We start from the raw sequence: 21,383 nt of genomic DNA, 5'->3' as shown, positions 1-21,383 counted from the left end.
CTTGAAAGAAGCGCATAGGGCAGTGGTCTGCAACCTGTGACTCTCCAGATGTTTTGGACTATAAATCCCATTATCCTCCCCTACTGACTATGGTGGTTAGTGCTGATTGGATCTGTATTCCAGAACATCTAAAGAGCTAAAGAATGAAGACCCCTGGCATAGGCACACTCCACTCCCTCTGACTTGACTGGACCTTGTTCCGAGTGGTTGCGTGGGGATTTTTTGTTTCCTGGAATAGGAATTGACTTTGGACCCCCAATCTTTTAAGAGTAGTGACTCAAATAGGGAAAGACTTTGGATCGCCCGTGTTTTAGACTACATACCCATCCCATCATGGACGTTGGGTTTTTCTGCATACTTTCGCTGTTTTACTTGGAAATGTCTCCATTAGGCCATCATCCAACCCACACTGTGTGCAACATTCAAGAAAAAGGTCTGAAGGTTGACTCTAGTGATGCATGTTGCTGTGGGCACTACCCGTGACAACAGGTAGCTGTACATTCTATTTCCAGATGCATTCTCTACTTGCTTTGACCTGGTCATTGTGTCAAGTTCTCTGCTGCTTGCAATTGTTTGGAGAACATCTGTAACTGGCCTTGAAGAGAAGGACAGTGGGCCTGCGCTGAAGCCAGCTCATGAGCAGCCCAGGCTTGAAGGGAGGGGTCACCTGTCCATACTCCTCCATTCCCAGATTAGTGATTATTTGGATGTGTCACAAAGTGGATATGCCTCTGTTTAGAGATGTCACGCCGTGGAAATTAATCAAGACACAAATGGCCTGACACAAGGACATGATTAACATAGGCTTTATCAGGGACAACAAATTAAAAGGGCTGGTTGTGAACTGATCTAGGATAATAATTCCCTAGGATGAGCTCAGTTCTTGAAGAAACTCCAAAAAAATATGTTCTCTCAAGGGAATACAAAAGCGTTTAAACAAATACTCTCCGTTAATAGGGTCTTTCAGGGAACTAAAAATGTGTCTAAAACAAAAGGTTATCCCATTCTGTGTACATTTGGGTCAAGGTCTGTGCTGGCCAATTGATACAATATTTGTATTGTCTCGAGTTTGAGCAATCTTACATTCTTTCTACTCCCTTTGCTTGGTACTGATCAAACAGACTCAGTTGTTATGGGGTCCTGCACCCATCTGCTTGCTTTTTATGAAAAAAAGCAAGCAGATTGTCCAATGTTGCAGCTGCATACTGGAGCCTGGTTTGCGGGCTCTGTAGAAGTTGTCGCATTGGAGCTGGCCTTCAACCAAGGCCTGAGTTGCAGTATTGCTGGAGGTGCCCCTTGGATCTGATCAGGTTTCTCACTTGTCTGTGGTAAGTCGGACTCAGGAGGCAGACAAGAAGTCATGGTTCACATTGTTTCTTTATTACAATAGAAAATGAGGCCTATCTTTTCTCTGTCTAAGGCAATATTTGCCCTACTCTAAAATAACAAAAGGTGCTTGTCACGATGTCTTCCAAGAAAATTCAGTCCTCTGTTTTAAGCCTAGTCTAATTAAAGTCTGTCCCTACCACTAACAGAAAACGAGTAAAACAAATTCTATCAGACCAAGTCTGAAGAGATTTCTTCTCCCTCATAAAGAATCTTGGCTGGGTTCTGACCCCCACCCAATTATCTCTCGGTTGTCTTTCCAGCAAAACAGTTCAAAGTTCCTACGGAAAAACAATGTCTTTTTACTCTTTCTTCCAAGCCTCGTGCTTGAGTTTACAGTTCAAATCTCAACTTTGTTCTTTTCTTAATTTCTTGGGATTTCCTTCCTGGTGCTCCACCATAGGCTGTTGTGATTCTCACCCCCACGTGGGGTATAATATATCTTCTCCCCTCCTGGGATGTAGTATTTCTCACCCCCTCTTCTGGCCTCTGAGCTTCTACCTCGACTTGGTGTTCTTTCTCTCGCAACCCGGTTTGTGGCTCTTTCTTTCTCACCACAACTTGGGGTTCTTTCTCTGTTCCCCCAGCCTGGGGCTCTTTCTCACTCAACCTGGTTTGGGTCTCCGTCTCTCTCACACCAGCATGGGGCTCTTTCTCTGTCACCCCAGCTTGGCACTCTTTATGTATTCGCCCTGTTTTGGGTACCTTCTCTCTTTCCCCAACTTAGGGCTTGGCCAATCCTCTCTGCCCAGTTCCCTGGAACAACCGCAAACCTTGGTTGCTGCAGCGGTGTTACTCCAGAAAAGCGGTCACTTTATGTGTCGGATACTGTTGTTCTCATAAAGGGGTCAGAAATCATAGCAACCATGTCTAAATGAACCTGCATACTATTGTTCTCTTTAATTCCCATATAACCATCATATAAACTGGACTTTTCAGATAAGGGAGGCTCAGTAGAAACCCTTTTTTTGGGACTCCTTGTCCTCCAAGGGGTTGGGTCACCGCCAGTTGGGTCCCCCTTGGCCTGTCCCCTAGAGGGGTGTTAAGCGTAGCGGGTTCACCTCCCGAAACCCAAAGGAGATGGCTCCCCATTGGGAATTCCCTGGATTAACCACAGGACCTTTCCGTTCCTCTGCCTCTCTTCCTTGGCATCCCACCACAAACTCATTCATCTATCCCTCCTAGATGTACACCACTCTGGGTCTTTTTCTGCTTCCAGCCCTCGGGGTCTTTCTCTCCCCAGCCTTCGGTCTCCTTCTCCAGCTCGTCCCCCTTCAATTCTTCTCCCACACTGCCTCTGAATGAGCTGTCTCCAAACCTCCACACCTTTCTGCCACAGGCCCTCCCTTTTATAGGGCTTTGACCCCACCTTCCAGCTCCCCTCTGGTTTAAGTTAATTCAGGTGTGCATGCTTGATATGGAATCTTGCGAGGCATAGATCTCCAGGCCTGGATTACTCTACAGCCATCATCTTGTAGTTCCCGGCTCCCTTACCATGGGCCACCGTCCTTGTATAGATAGGCAGCTGAGTTGGCAAATTCTTGCCTGGCTGCAATTAGTAGATTGTGGACTTTGTAAGAGCTACCACTAGATTGGCATGGCTGCTGAAAAAAGCAGAAGGCCCGTCCTTCATTTTGGATTAAAAAATATGCGCTGTCTCTGGCCCTGACCGTCCTGCCCTTGAGCTCTGTCTACTGATGGGGCTTGCAGCATTTGTCTCCCACTGTTGCTCTTCTGGGAAAAAACTCATGGTCTCTGGCGCACTGGCAGGGACAACATTACGTAGGAAACGTCTTCATTACATTCTCAAGTGGTCTGACCTACTCTGGCCCAGGGGAATTTTCATAAGGGGCAGAGGATATTCCCATCGCTCTGGCATTATTCTCTCAGTTCCTTAAAAAGGGGCAGGTCTACTAAGAGGAAACCTGTGACTGGCCCTAGTCAACGGTTTGTGGCATTGTGGTTCTGACCAGGAGAAACCTCTGTGTACTTCCCCGGATCCACTGATGGCAGCCCCCTAGCACACATGGTCATTCCACCCTCACCACAAGGCCATGGACTCTGTCACAGGGGGTACTAATTTCCATCATGTGACTAATTTTAGATGTGGTTGGGGAAGCTTCACAGCCAACAATTTCATCAACACTTGTTTGTGATAATTAAGGTGGTAACACACAAATTTCTATGTGGCATGTTTTGTTTTAAATGAGCAAATGGATTCCATTTCAGACATCCTCTCAGCCAATCGGAATGCAGACTTTCATGTTTCACATAGACATCATTCCAAACATTCTGACTTGAGCATGATCATAAGGAGCAGCACAAAAACAAATGTTTTCTGCTGTGTAAAAGCAGGGAGGAGTTTGTGCAATTAATTAAACTAACCAGCATCGAAACACATGTATGAAGTTTATTGTTCCTAGTTCCATGTTCATTACACTAACATCGCAAAGTTACTTGTTTCTGCCCATCCACCCCAACCCCCCCACAATAAAAACACTTCCCTTTTTAGTTTTGCAATCTAATGTTCTAAATCCCTTTTTAGATCTCAGGAGAGTTCATTATCTCTTTGGCTAGTGATCCGTGCCCAACGTATAACTCTCGGCTTAGCCTAGGACAATAACTAGGGAGCGTGTCATTATCCCGTGATAATGGCTCCTCTTGGTCTACAAGCCTTAAATAGATCGCTGTTTATTCTCACATTTTGAATGTCCCTCTAACCATCTCCTCTCTCTCTCTCCCCGCAGTATGCAGATAGCGATCGGAAGATGGTGGAAGTGAGGACAGACATAATAGAATTGGTAAGAATCCGCTTTTTCCTGGGGAACATGTGTTTGCAATAATGTTCATTTTGCTAAATTCATTTGTTTTTTTGTTGTTGTCCAAAACATGGAAATGCAACCCTTTCCACCCACATATTGGATTTGGTTTTGCTCCGTGCTTGGCCACCTGTGAAATATCATAGAAGAGTGGTACAACCTTCCTTTTTCCAAGCCGTATAGTAGCTCTTGGTAATAAAGGCACACGTCTGATCTATTGGGCAAACAATTTTACTAAAACGCGTAAATATTACGATCACTCTCCGCTAAACGGTGCGGTTAGACAGAAATGCCCTTATTTGCAAACAGTGCATCTTCAATAATTATTCCTCAGTCCCGCATTCTACATACAAGTTGGTAGACCTGTAAATGGCCTTTGCTCATCATAATCGTATTAGGAATTGATTAAGTCACCAAATAAACGCATCTGATAACCAAATCTTGCTAATTCATAGAACACCCATGATTCCTTGGCCTTCTAAATACTGTACTCCCTCACTTGCTGGGAAGTGCAAAGCCCCTAGCTTTCTCACTTCATAGAAAGTGGGAAACTCTTAACTATTCTGGATGCTACATGACTCTAGATCTTCTGCTAATCACACCACAAGAGACCTTCTGACTTAGAGCACTATTATTTTGTAGGAGTTACACAGTCAGTCTTTGTATGATATGTTATGATTGGTTATTTATAACACGCTTAATACCCAGAGGTTTCTAAGCGCGTACCCGGGGATCGAACCTGTGTTGCTCTGTGTCGTCTTGCTTCCAAGGCGAACACGTTGCCCCTGAACTATCCTCCCGAGACATAAACATTTGCAGTGCTTTGGCTTTCTGATCGATGCTTTGCACAGCCCACCAGCTAGCCTACCACTTTTTGCTCCCTGAATGTTGCTTTCGTTTTGTCTTTGGTGACATTTCTAATAAGTGCTCAAACCCCACTTCCTGGACCCGTACTGCGGCCCTTCTTTCTGGCACCCACTCCGTTGAGCCGTACCCTTTCTCCGTCCCTCCTCTATGTACTGTGCTAGTAATATTCTCCTGCCTTACCCACTTCCACAGACCCATCTCCACTTCTCCAACCACTGAATCACCTCACCCCCTTACTTGCCACCCTCGGTTTGCTTCCTGGGGCTGTGCACATTAGTGTGTGGCGTTCAGCCCCAGTGGCTTTGTAAGGGAGCGGCTTTTCCTAGGCAGCATTTCTAGAGAACAGCATTGCATTAGCGATGTTATCACAGAATACAGCCAAACGCACTATGTGGGTTATTGAGTTTGAGGAAAACCACACATTTCATCATATTTCTATAATCGGTCCTGCTGATCATCACAGAGAAAGGACTGACAGTTTACAGGGCCACCTGTAATTTTCGCCATGCTACTGCTTTGTGACTGCACTCACGAGCCACTCCAGCTTCCCTGACAACAGCCTCTCTTGCTTCGTCTATAGTGTTCTTGCTTTTAATGTCGCAGTGTGACCTAACTGAACTAAAATGAGTGTCATGAGAGCTCAAAAACCTTAACGGGCCATAGCATATTTCCCCCAAACACCCGTGGGAAAAACAGTTCCTTGGTACAATTAGTTTCGCCAGTGGGACGCTGGGAGTTGGGGTGAGGTGGGGTGGAAAACACAGAACTTACTCCCACCCACCACCTGGTGGCTAAACAAGACTGCGGCTAATAGCTGTCCTAACGGCACTCAAGCGGTTAACAAGGTGGCTGTCCATCTCAGCAGTGCCAGGCATTAAAGACAAAGGCATTGGGGTACATGCCTGGGATCTCTCGGATCTCATTGGACGTGGAATGTGAGTGCCCCCTAAATTTAGGCTCGCAAGAGGCCTAGCCTTGGGGCCCAGTCGTGTAGGCCCACCAATTTACAGGGCAGCTTCAGGATCCTTTGGCTTCCAACTCCTTGTTCCAGTCAAATCTCACTAGCTTGTTCTCTTGAGAAATGATTCCTATACCCAACATTCTATACTATGGGTTGCGCGTGCACCTTCTCTGCCCAGCTGTATCCCCACCAATCGAGCAGCAAGTGCACATCTATGCTCCTATCAACAACCTATAGGCTGTCCTGACACATGTAGAACACCTTTAGGCAGGCTCCACATCATAAAAAGTAGGCTGTGGCCATATGATCGCTACCTCACAACGTCTCACGTATGCGTCACTAATGTACATGCCTACATCTGTAGGGTTGGAAAGTAATTGCGCACACACACACTTGAATGCATTACTCAATCAATGAGTGAACTGTGACCTTTTACTACCTGGAATATCATCGCTGTGTAATTCACAATAGAATGCTCTTCTCTAAATTATACATGTTGTGTCTTTGTGTGTGATGGGTGGTAAAGTTGTCCTACTTTTTGCACGGACACATTCTGCATCAGCAAATCTGGAGTTAAACAGGAAGGGAAAGGCCACAGCCCCGTTGTTACATGTTAGAGCAAGAAATCGATTCACTCCTTCAACTTTCTATTTGTAAGTTTGTAATTTCTTGGTTGCCCATTGCATTTTTCTCTGCTCAGAGACACTGCTCCCTTTTCTGAATAAACATGCCCGGTCCAATTCGAAATGAATGTCTTTATCCTTTCTTTTTAAAGCACGCCCAGCAAGATCGCGGACTGACCCAAGTCAGGAGGAAGTTGGACACAGAGGTGGCAGGCCTGAAAACTATGCTGGAATCCCATAAACTTGACACCATCAAATATTTAGCAGGTATAGCCAGGCCTGTAATTAAAAGTACTTTTTTGTGTTGTACTTTCAAAGGACGGCAGGTTATTAATACGAGTTGTATTCAACAGCTGTTTTAATGCTGTTTCTCATTAGCATTAATATAAGAAGTATTAGGTGATCCAAAACAGCTACTGGCCAATGGGGACAAGGAGATATGTTGGGCACAGGAATGTGGCTCATACATGTCTGGTAGGATGCTTCGTTGGGTGTGTAAATTGAGGTCACGTTCCACTCCGCTCCGCCGGATTTTCTTAAACTTCAATGCCTAATCAGCCCTACTTCGCACAGTAGCAGTGGCATTTGTTTTGAGCAACTAGTGTTTGCTTCTATAAAAACACATGGTGGTTCACTACAAACAATTTCTGCTTGTCAACTTGATGCATGAATGTACACCTCCAAAGTTTAACCATCGTGGCCTTTTCATATGACAGATTATTTTTTTTAAGAGACAAATGATCTGCATGGCTAATTCATTGGGAGAGAAATGTTTCTTGGAGCTTTACTCGTTAGGAGTGCCTTAACCAGTGTATTGACTTGCTGATCGTGCTATGCTTTTTGTATTGTATTGCAGTGTAGTGTCTTGAGATAGTGGTGTGACTGTGTGTGTGGCGAGTGGACGCAAGTATGGGTTTCAGGAGTAACAGAGCAGTGTAAATGGATATGCAGTGTGAGTGGGAATTGTTGTGGGCATAGAATGCAGGTGCAGCAATTAATTCAGTGTTGGGTCTGCTGCAGGTGGCAAAAGGTTGGAGCCCACACATCCTCCCTGGCCTCCACAGCTGGTTCTTTACAGTTACCCCCATGACATGATAACTTTATATGAGAAAACATCCTAACGTTGCTTGCATAGCTCCTGATCAACGTGGGAACAGAAATGACCAGAAAACATTACTGTTTGTTAAAGAGACCTATAGCAAGTGGGAGGCTCACAGGTCAGCTCGAGTTGATGCTGAATTGCAGTCTGAGCAATCAGCGGAAAGACCCACTTGCATCAGTCTCCAGTGCTTTCCACACAGCAAGAAGGAGCGGTCCTCACTCCTCTTATATCACATAACCAAAGACACAAGGATCTGAGAGTCTCTCTGAGGGACGAAGACGGCCCCCTGTGCATCTACACTAATCTGGTCTATATTCCCCCTAATCTTTTACATTTTCTGTGACTATGGGCCACCATGCCAAGCTTAGTTTGTTATTGGGCGCACCAAAAAATACTTGTGAGTCTATTGTTGGCCGATACATTAGTTCTCCAGCATGGGGTCTGGCATGGACTCACATGCTCATGAATATTCCCTGTTGCCAGGCTGGGAATCCTCGGTAAAAGAAAAAACACTTTCACCTAAAAACTGTATTTCTCCTTTAAACCAATCACTTTCATCTGGGTCATACTGCCCCCTTCCAATGACAGTCCTCTCCCTGAGCCCCTCCTCTGGCAGCCATCTTCAGATTTTTACCTCACGCTTCAGTGATGGGAGTCCTCGAGTTTAGTTTTTTGTACGTTTTTTCATTTTTTTGACGGAAAAAGTTATATTTTTGTTTCAAAGAAGCCTGTGTGCTCTTTGCTTCTCCTGCCAACATCAGGGACCCATTGTCAGTGAAGTTCCGCGCCCCTTCAGGGCAAAGATAGTCGAAGATCATAGAAGGCCATCGGACCTACTTCGCGCCCTCCGACTATGACAGAGGAGAAGGAGGGGAAGGTCCCTCTTCAGGTCCTGCACCAAATTCGGGCTACGGAATGTGTTTGTCGAGGACAAGCACCTGCAATGCCTCTACTGCCTGCACCCGGACCACAAGGAAGTGGAGTGCGAAATAGCCTCAGCTTCTTCAAGAAGACGACTGACAGGCACAGTAGACTGGCAGCGTGGATTAACACCAAGGCCTCTGACTCGTGCTCTCAGCAGGCTCATGCCTCACCCAGGACTGGCCTGTCCGAGGAGTGGTCTTCTAAGTCCTTTGAGGGTGCCTCATCCGTGGTGGCCCAAGATAAGGCCAAGAGCCGCAAGTCTGCAGGGCACTGGGTTCGCCGGAGAAGCAGGTTCCAAGGTGGATAGGGCACAATTGACATCACCTTTTGGCCCCATTGCCAGCCGGCAATTGAGCTCCTCCTCGAAAAGGAAATCTACCATGGCTAAACTACGTGAGAAATCTGAGAAGCTTCAGACGGAAAGGCCGAACAGCCCAAGCAGGCTCAACCGGCACAGGCTAAGACCTCCTCAGCATCGACGACTGCTACTGCCATGAAAGCGAAGTGCGTTGTTCATGCAAAGGTACCCCTGCAGCTCATGTGTCCCTACCCCCAATGCGCAACACCGCTGCAGGGACTTTGGCAAGGTCTGCAGGCTCGGGTTCAAGACCCTCGGGTGGAAAAACAAGGGGGGTGAGGTGGCACCAAAGCAGCCCCCACAGGCTGTCGCCCAAGCCATGGAGGTCTCGTCCACCAGGAGTCCTTACATACATTCCACATGGACGTTGAAGAGGACGATGGCGGTGCAGGCCTAGTTTTCCTGTTCCACCTTCTCAGCTGAGGGACATTTCCTTGGATTTTCTGTCGACCCCTGCACACCTTGGCGTAAGAAATGCATCCAGTTCTGGCACCAGTGGTTCCCCAGGACCCCGATCAGCCTCCGGTGAAGAAGAGGAAGCGTCATCCGACGCCCCCCATTCAACCTCCACCACCACATCGGGTCCCTTCCCCTCCAGCAGGCCACGACGACTGACGACAACGAGGATATCGTTGCAGCTGACGGCGAATCTCCACATTTGGATGCTCCACATAGGGTATCCCCACAGGATGAGGTTGGATCGTTCCACTCCATGATCTCCAAAACCTCAGAGCTATTCCAGCTAGTGCCTGAGAAAACCAAGAAGGAGGGCTTCTTATACCAGAAGCGTGAGGCCAAGAGCAAGAAGGTCATGGCGGTGCCCCTTCTGGACAATGTTTGGGAAGAGGGCCTGGCCCTCGTGAAGATCCCTTGCACGGCTCCAGCCAAACTGCATAGGCTGGGGAAGAAATATCGGGTGCCGGACTCCGCACCCAAGTGCCTGAGGTTGCAGCCATCGCCGGATTCGGTGGTGTCGGCAGCCGCAAGGAAACGGTCGGCCACCCGTCCTCATCGTCTTCAGTCCCTCCAGACAGCGAGTGGAAGAGGATGAACGCCATGGGAAAGAAGGTGATGTGCACCGTGGCATGCACTATCAAGGGGGCAAATGCACTGGCGATCCTAGCCAGGTACGACAGGGAGTTGTGGTACAAGCTGGGGTCTATTCTGGAGTTCCTCCCTGACGAGAAGGTAGAGGCAATCGCTCTTTTCCAGGAAGGAGAGGTAGCCTCTGATCACGGTGGCATTGAACACCGCCGACACGGGGTTCTAGCAAATGGTGAACCGTGTCTGCCTGCGTCGACAAGGCTGGATGAAGGCCATACATTTCCGCCAGGAGGTCCGAGCGAAGGTGCTGGACATGCCCTTCGACAGAGAGAACCTATTTGGGAATGTCATCGACGAGTCCCTTCAGGCCATCAAAGTGGATACGGAGAAGGCCCGTTCCTTTGGCACCCTCCTACAGCAGTGTTCTTCTTTTCGCTCCTCCCGGGGAAAGTCGAGCAGGTCTTCGAAAAGGCTTCTCCACATTGTACCGTCAGCCTTCCCGATCCACAACCCGGGAAGCCTACAGAGGCCGTTTCCAGGACTACGGTAGCGGAGGACAGCGTCACCGTCGCCCACAGGGCAGGCCGCCGGCGCCGAAGCAAGTCTGAACCAGCCAGGACGTCGGGCCCCCACTCCACCCCAGTGGGAGGCCGGCTGACGATGTTCATCAGTGAGTGGAGAAAGATCACCACCGACAGATGGGTGCTCGACGTTATCGCCCAAGGACACACCCTGGATTTTCAAGGCAGGTGTCCGCGGATCCCTCTGATTACCCGTCCGGAGCAACACATTCCTCATCTCCTGGAAGAGGTACAGTCCATGCAGCGAAAAGGGGCGATGGAACTAGTTCCCCAGCGACTCTGGGGCTCTGGAGTCTATTCCAGATACTTTCTGGGCAAAAAGAAGACTGGGAGCTGGAGGCCCATCCTAGACCTACGTCGTCTAAAAAAATACCTAAAGTCCCTAAAATCTTTCGGCCAACTGGAAAGAGGAGACTTCTTGACGTCGTTGGACCTGGAGGACGCCTACTTCCACATCCCCATTCACAAGAAATATTGAAAGTTTCTATGTTTCGTGGTGCAGGGATAGCACTTCCAGTTCAAGGCCATACCTTTCGGCTTGATGTCGGCCCCCAGAGTGTTTACGAATTGCCTGGTACCAGTGGCGGCCCATCTACATCTACAGGGGATACACGTATACCCGTACCTGGATGACTGGCTGATTCGTGCCCGTTCGCGGGAGCTGGGCGACGGACACAGGGAGGCAACCGTCTGGCTACTAACAGATCTGGAATTCTCTGTCAAATTTCCAAAGTCCTTAACGCCATCACAGAACGCACTGTTCCTAGGTGCCAGACTCAATACGGTGTCTTGCCTGGCCTCGCCCTTGAAGGAGAAGATGGCAGCCATTCTGGTGAAGGCCACAGTGCGGGCCAGCAAGTCGTTACTGGGCATGGGGTCGTCCTGAATCTACACTGTCTGGCTCTGCAGGTTGCAAATGCGACCCCTTCAGCAATTCCTGGACACCCACTGGATACAGGTGTCCCGAAGCTTCAGAGACAAGATATATCTCAACCACGAGTTCCGTCAGTGATAGTATGGTGGGGCGTTCGCTCCAACATTGCCCAAGGCACAGGATTTCAGAGCCCGCCGTACCAGGAGACCGTCACCACAGACGCCTCCCTCGAAGGATGGGGGAGTGCACACCTGTCGTCTGCACACCAGAGACCTGTGGCTTCCAGGGGAGAAGGATCTTCATATCAACATCCTGGAGCTATGGGCAGTGTTCTGGGCGCTCAAGTCGTTTCTTCTGTCTCCGAAAGGCAAGGTGGTGAGGATCTTCATGGACAACACTACCACCATGTTTTACATCGGGAAGCAGGGGGCCACTCGATACCCTGTGGCGCTGGGCCGTCAGACAGGGGATGTTCCTTGTTCTTCTCCACCTGGCGGGAGTCCAGAACACCATTACAGACTCCCTCAGCAGGAATCTGCAATCCTGCCATGAGTGGAAGCTTCATCAGGATCAGGTGGACCACCTGTTTGTCAAGTGGGGCAGGCCCCAGATAGATCTGTTTGCAACAGCGAACACCATGTATCAGAAGTTTGCCAAGAGGTTCCACCAGTCGAGAAGCCTAGGTGACCCATTCTCCTTCCCATGGTAAGGGATGCTCCTGTAAGAGTTGCCCCGTTCCCTCTCCTGCTACGAGTCATCAACCCACACAGACAGTGTCCATGCAAGATAATACTCATCGCTCCGGCGTGGCCGAGGCAGATTTGGTATCCAGACCTTCTCAGCCTGTCAGCGTCGCCTCCATTCAAGCTGCCAGTGGTTCCGGATCTTCTCACCAGAGAAGGAGGTGCAATCCTTCATCACGACCCAGGATCGCTGAACTGGAGGGCTTAGCTCCTGCAACCCTAGAGTTTGGAGGATATGAGTGTCCTGGGGACTGCAAGGAGGCCCTCGCCAAGGCCAGGGTGTCGTCGACTTTTAAGTGCTACGGTCACAAGTGGAAGCATTTTGCTACTTAGTGCCGGTCTCAGAAGATTACCCCTCTGAGGGTCACGGCTCCTCGGGTATTTCCATACTTGCTATCCTTGGCCAAGGCCAGACTGATGCACGCCTCTATCAAGGTACATCTGGCGGCCATCTCCCGCTACAGTAGGTCTCCAGGAAAATCTTCACTTTTGGTCTCATCGACTTGTCAGGGAGTTCCTCAAAAGACATTTCCGATCTTTGCCGCCAGTGAATGATCCTGCCCCAGCGAGGGAATTCAGTGTGGTTCTGATGAGGCTCATGGGGGCTCTCTTCGAGCCTATGCATCAGACCCCTCTTGCTTCTCTCGTGGAAAACGGCTTTCCTTGTGGCCATCACCTCTGCCAGTAGGGTAGGTGAGATCCAGACCCTATCCTGCAAGCAACCATACCTGACTTTCCACGAATCGAGGGTGGTACTGTGTACACACCCCTCTTTCATGCCAAAGGTTCTGTCGGAATTCCACCTCAATGAGCCTTTGGCGTTACCAGTTTTCTTTTCCCCAAAGCCTTTCGTCACCGGCTGAAAGGGCCTTGCACTCGCTGGACATTGCTCGTGCCCTCAATTTCTACATGACACGCACAAAGAGTTTTCAGAAGACTTCACAACTGTTCATGAATTTTGGTCCTGTGAGCCATGGGAAGGCCTTGTCCAAGGTTTCCATTTGAAGGTGGCTCTCCGGAAGCATCACGCATTGTCATCGGTTGGCAAACCGACGGCTGCTCGGCCGTCCGAGAGCCCACTACACCAGAGCGATTGCTGCGACGACGGCGTTCCTGTCTGGTGTGCCCTCGCTAGACATCTGCAGGACTGCTACGTGGAGGTCCATGCACACCTTCAAGAGGTTCTACTGCACCGACAGGGATTCTGGGGAGGAGTTCATAGTCGGCCAAACAGTGCTACGGAACCTGTTCGCTTGAGGTGAGTCTGTTCCAGAGGTAAGAGTTCATTGCTTCTGTTGATCCTTGCCACCTCCTGTGGTTGTGTAATGTTGTATTGCTATGTATTAATGATTCATGAGCATGTGAATCCATGCCAGACCCCGTACTGGAGAAGGTTTAAGTTACTTACCTGTAACTATTGTTCTCCAGCATGTGTCTGGCATGATTCACATGCAAACCCTCCCTCTGACCCCTCTGCGGCTTGGTCATACTGCCACTTTACGTGCTTACCAAATCTGAATATGTCGGCCAGAGGAGGGACTTAGGGAGAGGACTGTCATTGGATGGGGGCAGTATGACCCAAAGAGAGTGATTTGGTTGAAAGGAGACATACACATTTTAAGTGAATGTGAAACAGTTTTTTCTTTTACTGAGGATTCCGAGCTTGATGGCAGGGAATATTCATGAGCATGTGAATCCATGCCAGACCAATGCTGGAGATCAATAGTTACAAATAAGTAACTTCAACCTTATACTACTGTCACTTCTTAGTTTGATGCCCAGTGGTTCTATGAATAGGGCAAATAATAGCAGGGACAGAAGGCACCCCCTGCCTTGTGCCCCTTCTCAGACTAAATTCGGGGTTCATCTTGCCATTAACTACAACCTGCGGGGGGCGTGGCTAGGCAGCCATGGAATAGGCTGTGGTTTCCGTGAGCTCCTTGATCCGGAGAACAGATCCGACGGAGAAATAGATATTTCTCTCACTGAAATGCAACTTCAAGCATTAGAAAAGGCGTGTGAATGTATTGAGCGGAACCTGCGCAGGCTGACATGTCCTGAGCTCCGGAATGGGCGAATCAATACATTGTATCCCGCGGCCAGCCGCAACATGAGCACTAAGATGGCGGCGGTCGAGAACAAAGGACTCCCTAGACGTGCATTCTGGTAACAAAGAAGCTGCCCCAGCCGGTTGCTACAGCTGCAGATTAAACGGACTCATAAATAGAGGCAGCGCGGATCAGGCGGCTGTGATCACAGGGGGCCTTCGCTAGTGCAGCTGGAGCTCCGGTCAATTACCGGGAGCGCACAGAGTGTGTGGGCGAGCTGGGACCGTAATGCACGGCACCCGTAGCAGCGGTTGATGGAGGATTGTGTGGGCGTGCGAGGAGCAGCTGGGCCCTGCAGCACGGAGAGCCGCTGCAGCGGCGAATGAACACCGTGTCCCGCGGTGCGGGTTGGAAAAGTTCGGGGCGGGCACTGCCTGCCTCGAACAGAAGCTCTGTGGAGCCGATCAGCGCATCGGGGGCTGTCCCCGTAGTGAACGACAAGGCACTGGCCTGCGACCGCTCGCCGGGATATGCGCAGGTCAGAGGAGGCACAGCATACATAAATTACAAGTGGATGCGGTGCGGCGTAACCAGGGGGCCCCCGCTGGCACGGCGGGAGCCCGGGTCTATACCGGGAGCGCACTGTGCATGTGGGCGAGCAAGACTCCGCCTATGGAGTGTGACGGGACCGCAGTGCACGACATCCGTATTGAAGTCAAGGGAGGATTGTGTGTGCATTGAGGGTGCTGGAGGCGTGAGGAGCAGCTCGACCCTACTGCACAAGAGTCGCTGCAGCGGTGAATGCACGCTGTGACCTGCGGAGCGGGTCGGAAACGGTTGAGGCGGGCGCTGCCTGCCCCGAACAAAAAGCTCCATAGAGCAGATTTGCAAACCCGGGGCTGTCTCCGGAGGACTTGATACTGGACTTGCCCGCGGGTGGACTGGGATCGTGTACAGTGCCAAGTGGACCCAGCGGTGCGATTGAGGGAGAACGAACTGGCAAGCTGCATGTGACCTGGCGGGCTGCATATGACCTGCACAATTGGGTGCTATTGCACCCTCTGATGTCGCACAGGGTGGCTACAAGGGATGAACTAATGGGCAGTTGATAAGCGTGCTTACCATAAGCCTCAAAGGTGCATTTAGTCTCTGCCCGCATTACACGTGCCAACAAGAATTGTATGTGTACGATAAACGTGGGAGAACACAATCCACCTAGAAGCTATTGCGCTCGTTACGGCACAAGGAGTTGGACCAGTGGGATCCCCGCGGCTGGCTGCGGGCTGTGCCCGCTGCCCCGGGCAGCTCCCTGCGAACCTCTTGGACCTCGGCGGCAGCCTGTTTGGAGGAGACGCCGGGGAGAGAGCAAGACCCGGAGGGAGCTGCGGCCTGCAGACGGTGACTGCTGACTGTGGGGTTCCAGGGGGGGACCCGAAGGGAAGATCCCATACAGTCAACCAGTTGACAAGCCGCTGCAGTGCTTATTTCTACTCCATGGCGGGGAGAGACATCCTGTGGTCCTCTTGAGAGCACTGGGGGGGATGCCCGAGAGGAGGCTATCGTTGTGCTGCCTGGGCCTCACGCGCGGTAGCCGTGTCCGAGCTGGTTCGTCTTAATTACTCAGTTCTAATCCCAGACCATACTCGTGGGGAAGACAGGTGGTTGCGGGGGGCAATCCTAGTGCCCCAAGACATTGCACAGGCTGAGGTGGAATCACTAATAGTAGATCCTGCGCTGCTCAGACTGACACAGATGCTGGAGCCATCCTCCTGCACAGCCCGGATCCCGAAGCCCAGTAATTCGGCTGTCCGGCTGCTGGTGGGAGAGAGAAAAGCATGTTGGGACTTCAGATCTGCTCCTCTGGTGGCGGCGGTGGGCCTCGGCTGGACCCTCTGGGCCCCGGAGAAATGCTGAATCGGGGGAAACTTGACTCAAGGTCACGCGGCTGGCTGTGGTGGTGGTAGCGCTTGCCTCTAGACCATGTCGAAGCCTGGCACAGGAGGCAAACAGCAAATGAAGCTGCATTTTGACACGGCCTCTTCGACCAAATCCACGGGAGCAATGAACGACCCCCCGGATGATCGATCCTTGGTGCCCACCCAAGATCCCACAGCCGCATTCCAAGACATTAAAGCTATGCTGACACAGCTGCAGTTTGGTATACAGGCCCTAGACGGAAAATTAGACACTTTAACCTGCAAGGTAGATCACATGCAGGTTTGTATCGACAAATACGGCAAGAGACTGGATGAGGCGGAGGGGAGGCTGTCGAGAGTAGAGGATGAGACAGCCTCGGTCTCCAGAGACATGACATGGGTAAAGAGGGCCTTGAGAGAACTAAAGGACAAACAAGATAACTTAGAATCCAGGTCGAGAAGGAATAACATCAGGATCGTTGGTCTGTCAGAGTCGGCCGACCAGAGAGACATGCAAACCTTGGTGGAGGGGATATTGCGAGACGCTTTGGGGTCGGAGGGTTTCTCCCAGTTGTGTGTAGTTGAACGTGCACACAGGATACCGAGTGGAAGGAGATCGGTTCCGGGGGCACCACCCCGACCATTGATTGCCTGTCTGTTGAACTACCGAGATAGGGACACAGCACTTCAGAAAGCCCGAGAAAAGGGGACGGTCTCATACAAGGGTGACACAATCAGGTTCTTCCCGGATTTCTCGGACAGAGTAAGATGATCTGGAGAACATTCATTGACGTGAAAAAAAGGCTGCGGGACAGGAGCATAAAATACGCCATGCTATTCCCGGCTAAACTGCGGATTGAACACGAGGGGCGATCTCTCTTCTTCCAGACGCCGCAGGAGGCCACCTCCTTTATCGACACTCTGCCGGGATCCCCCAGACAGAGAGGAAACAATACCTGACTGAAATGAATCGCAGGTTTGATTTGGGCAGCAGCATGACACATTAAGTAAGACACAGATTCAAATGTGTAAGCCAGGGGCTAATATACTTAGTGTGGTGCAGGAGAGGGTCGGGTCTGTAGCAGGCCCTCAAGCGCGAGCGTAATGTTGGCATGTTGGGGTTGCTCGAGAGTTGGGAGTTGGGGAGTAGGGGTGTTTAGCGGGGCGGAGGGTGCTGTTGGGGTCGGGAGGGATGGGGGATACATGGTGGAGGGGGACATATCACTGACAAGTTGGGGTGGTTGTTGGTGGGGAAGTGGGGGGGTGACACAGGGGGCACCAGCTGAGCAGAAACCCGATATATGGGGAGGCGGTTCACGGCTATGCAGGGGGAGTCAATGGTAACAACCATGTGAGGAACCATTATGCTTGGTTGGTCCTCAGTCGCATTCAATCCTTATGGCGACACTTAAATGTTTAACTTGGAATGTACAGGGGCTTAATAGCCCCTCCAAGAGCTGGAAATTCCTGCAGTATATGAGGCGCCATCGGGTGGGGGTGGCATTCATCCAAGAGACTCATCTAACAGCGGACACAGAGTCCAAATTTGGCAGGAGTTGGGGGTGCCACAGATATTTCTCTTCTTATTCCAACTATGCTAGGGGTAGTATGGTGGGGTTCCATCAAACCGGGGTTCTGAAAGACTCGGAGGGAAGGGCATTGGTGGTAGAAGGCATTATTCAAGGAAAGTCGTATACCCTGGTTAATTACTAGGGTCCTAATCTTGACTCAGAGTCCTTGGAATGGATGGAACGACAGTTGGGCAGCAGACCCGAAGGAGAGATTATATGGGTGGGAGATTTCAATACGGTGCTGGTCCTGGGAAGTGACCGGGTGGGAGGGAACCCGCTTCGAAGTAGTAAATGCTCCAGTAAACTCTGCGTATGCTCCTGGTGTGGGAACTAGAGGACATATGGAGGGTGAGAAACCCTGGGGCGGGTCAATATACACATTACTCTCCTCCACATAATTCGGCAGCACGATTAGATTTTTTCTTGATGTCATCAGTCCTGGGTCAAACCTCTGACGTTGCCATATTGGCTCGTACGCTCTCAGATCATGCCCCTGTTCTTCTGTCTGTTACCTTGGCGGGTCGAGCGAAAACAAGACCTTCTTGGAGATTTAGGAGTAAAGGTCTTGCGGACGTAGTATTTAGAGAGGAGTTGACGAAGGCCATTGATGTATACTTTGAGACTAATGAGGGGTCGGTGGATTCAGTAGGTACTCTGTGGGAGGGATTCAAATCAAATATGTAATACGCCGGGAGTGTATAGCTAAGGAAGTAGGGATCATTAAACAAATAAGAAAGGAATTGGCTGACAAGGAGACGGCTATCCGTACTCTGCAGGAGTCCGCCCCCACCCCCACTGTGGCCCAACAGGCCGAATTAATGAGCTACTCCAGGAGTTTCACATACTGGCACAGAGGGAGATTAAATTCCTATGGGGTAAGGTAGCTCCCCCGGCGATTTTGTGAAGGTCAAGCACCGCGATGATCTCTAGCTAAAGCCACCAGGATGGACAGACAGGAGGGTAGAGTAGTGGCCATAGCTGATGGGGAAGGGACTGATCAGTTTGAGGATGTGAAAATAGTCCAGGAATTCCATAGTTTCTATGAAAGTTTATACTCCACCCAGACAAATGCAGCCCAGTCCGATAATGATACCTTCCTGGATCAGATTGGACTATACTGGTGTTCGGATGAACAACGTGAGTGGCTGAACAGACCTTTGATGTTGGATGAAGTAATAGAGGCTATTAAAACCTTATCGGGTGGGAAGGCCCCCGGCCCGGATGGATTCACGGACGAGTTTTATAAATATTATGCTGACAGATTGGTACCCTAGCTGTTGCAGATGTACCAACAGGCTGTAGACATGGGGAAACTCCCTGAATCCCTTAGGGAGGCGGTGGTGGTGGTACTGTTGAAACCTGATAAACCAGGTAATGATTGTTCATCGACCGGCCGATATCACTCATTAACGTTGAATATAAAATATTGGCCAAACTCCTAGCGACCAGGCTGGCACCACTGGTGTCGACCGTGGTGGGGGCGGATCAAGCAGGATTCATCCCCGGCCGGTCAACGTCGTACGGGTTGAGAAGGATGTTTGGCCTTATGGCCGCTGTTAGGGAGAATTCTCTGTTTAGGCTGAATTTCCTAACCTAGTGAGTCCCCCAGCAGCTTTGCTGGATTTTTGGGGTTTATTTGTTTCTCCTGCCAAGAGTGAGACTCTTTTACCCTCACTCTTGGGCATGATTTGAGTGTCTTTCTTTGACTCTAGATGTGTTTAATGGGCTATGGGGTCTTTTACTTCATGTGTTTTTGTGATGTGTGTTACACAGCACCCTCAGTGCAGTAACACAGGGGTTTCATAGTGACTCCCCAGTATAGACTCCATACCCTGGGACTGACTACTGTCTCCGAGGGCCTGTAAAGCCACCATTCACTTTACTAGTCTTAAATTCTGAACAGAACCAGTACAAACCATCATATTGTGGACGTACTGGCTGGGGCAATTCAGTTGCCCCGGGGTCTGTTAGTCGAGGGGGCACATCTCCATCCCCCCTGATCGACTTTTGGCTGGTGGCAGTGGATACTACTTTTTATATTCAACCGCGAATATTTCTCTATGGGATTTTCCCATTGTTCGAGGCTACTAGCTTTAATTATTTAATTACGATAGCCTCGAACATACCGCCGGTTTATTTAATTAATATTAATTCTCCGGTTGGTACTTTTTGCCAAAACTCGGTTCTAAAATGGTGTTTGTGTTCTCTTCTGTGACTCCAACCCAAGTTGAGCCCTTTGTTCCACTTTTTGGCGGGCTTCTCCACAGAAGCCCTCCAAACTGGTGCCACTCTGTCTGGGGTACTTAGGAGGGGTGGAGGGGGATTTAGGCACCCTGGACTGAGTTGCCTAGGCAACTCAAGTCGCACTCCGTCCTGATTTGCCCAAGAGGTGAGCCGGCCGGCTCACCACTTAGCATGTTTGAGTGACAGCTAGGCTGAGTGAATGGGGGTTTTCTGCATAAAAGCAGGGCTTTGGGGACTGGAACTTCAGAAGTCGCCACAGGACCTAAGAATCCGACGAGGGAGAAGCTGAGCCGACCTGCCACGACCACACCACCGGTGGAGCCCTGCTGGACCGTCTCACCACTTTTCCCAACGACAGAGGAGATCTCCCGCCGGAGAGTCTTCTTCCTTCGACTGGTGGGGATAACCAGTTTCACCATCTTTTCGCCTTCCCGACGTATCTCGTGGCCGTCTTGCCTGTGCCAAGCACCCCGGCAACCGGGATACCACGTTTTACCACGACCGCGAATTAAAGGGTATTACCTTTAACCGGAAAACTCCGCGGCTGGTTTCTTCCCTGGCAGTGCAACGACCTTCATCTTTCCTCCACGTCAGATCTTCTCTTCCCCTGGACGACGACGAGACTTGCACCCACTGCCAGGAACAACCGCCACCGCTGGAGGATCCTTCCCGCTTAAGGTACCGTGTCCCGCCTGGCTTCCCTTGCCACCGACTGTACGGGGTAGATTTAGCCCCTGGCTTTCGAACCTGGGTTAGCCTGGGACACCCTGGCTAAACTTTTCTGAGCCTCTCTAAACTCTTTTCGAACTCACTGCAAGACTTTCTAAGCCTAGTGTAACTGTGTGATCTTGGGCGCATTTGTGCTCTGCTCTCTCTAAGAGTGGGCCCAGCCTATGGACTTTGGCTCACAAGTGACTTTTGCTCTTCTGCCTTGCTAATAGTGTTCCTAAATCTTAGAGTGGTGTACCTTTCCATATTCTGTCTTTTTCCCTCCCTTTTTCATAAACTTATTGGAGTGCCATCTATAGTTAAGCGCTCACCTCTGTATGGAAATAAGTGGTGTTAACTAAGATTTATCTGATGAGGAATAAGGGTTGTATATATTATAAGAGTAACTGTGTTTAGAATATTTTACAATAAGAGTGCTGGAGTGTTTCAAACAGTGTGTTTGTTTTTAAATAAATAATTATATACTTTGATACCAAAGCTCTGGTCAGTGTTTGTTTGTATTATCGTATCTAAGTGCCTATTGTGTATACTTTGCATACTGCCTAATTCTTCTTGAGGGAAGTCTGGCTGCTCAGCCACAGCTACCAGGTAAA

At 50.0% G+C, this 21,383-nt stretch overlaps 1 protein-coding gene across 2 annotated transcripts in view; it reads left to right on the top strand.

Moving 5' to 3' along the window:
- The window catches only part of MCUR1 (mitochondrial calcium uniporter regulator 1), a 595,058-nt gene that overhangs the window by 520,890 nt on the left and 52,785 nt on the right, over positions 1–21,383 (top strand). For both annotated transcript variants that reach the window (XM_069613550.1, XM_069613549.1), the window contains 2 exons: positions 4,134–4,187; positions 6,809–6,923. In XM_069613550.1, the coding sequence (XP_069469651.1) occupies positions 4,134–4,187; positions 6,809–6,923 (169 nt within the window). The remainder of the gene's footprint in view (positions 1–4,133; positions 4,188–6,808; positions 6,924–21,383) is intronic.

Source organism: Ambystoma mexicanum, chromosome 5p (assembly GCF_040938575.1).
Source record: "Ambystoma mexicanum isolate Mex_15411 chromosome 5p, UKY_AmexF1_1, whole genome shotgun sequence".
NCBI classification, from domain to species: domain Eukaryota; kingdom Metazoa; phylum Chordata; class Amphibia; order Caudata; family Ambystomatidae; genus Ambystoma; species Ambystoma mexicanum.
Note: the sequence above shows the minus strand (reverse complement) of the source record. Positions and strands in the feature narration are given on the sequence as shown.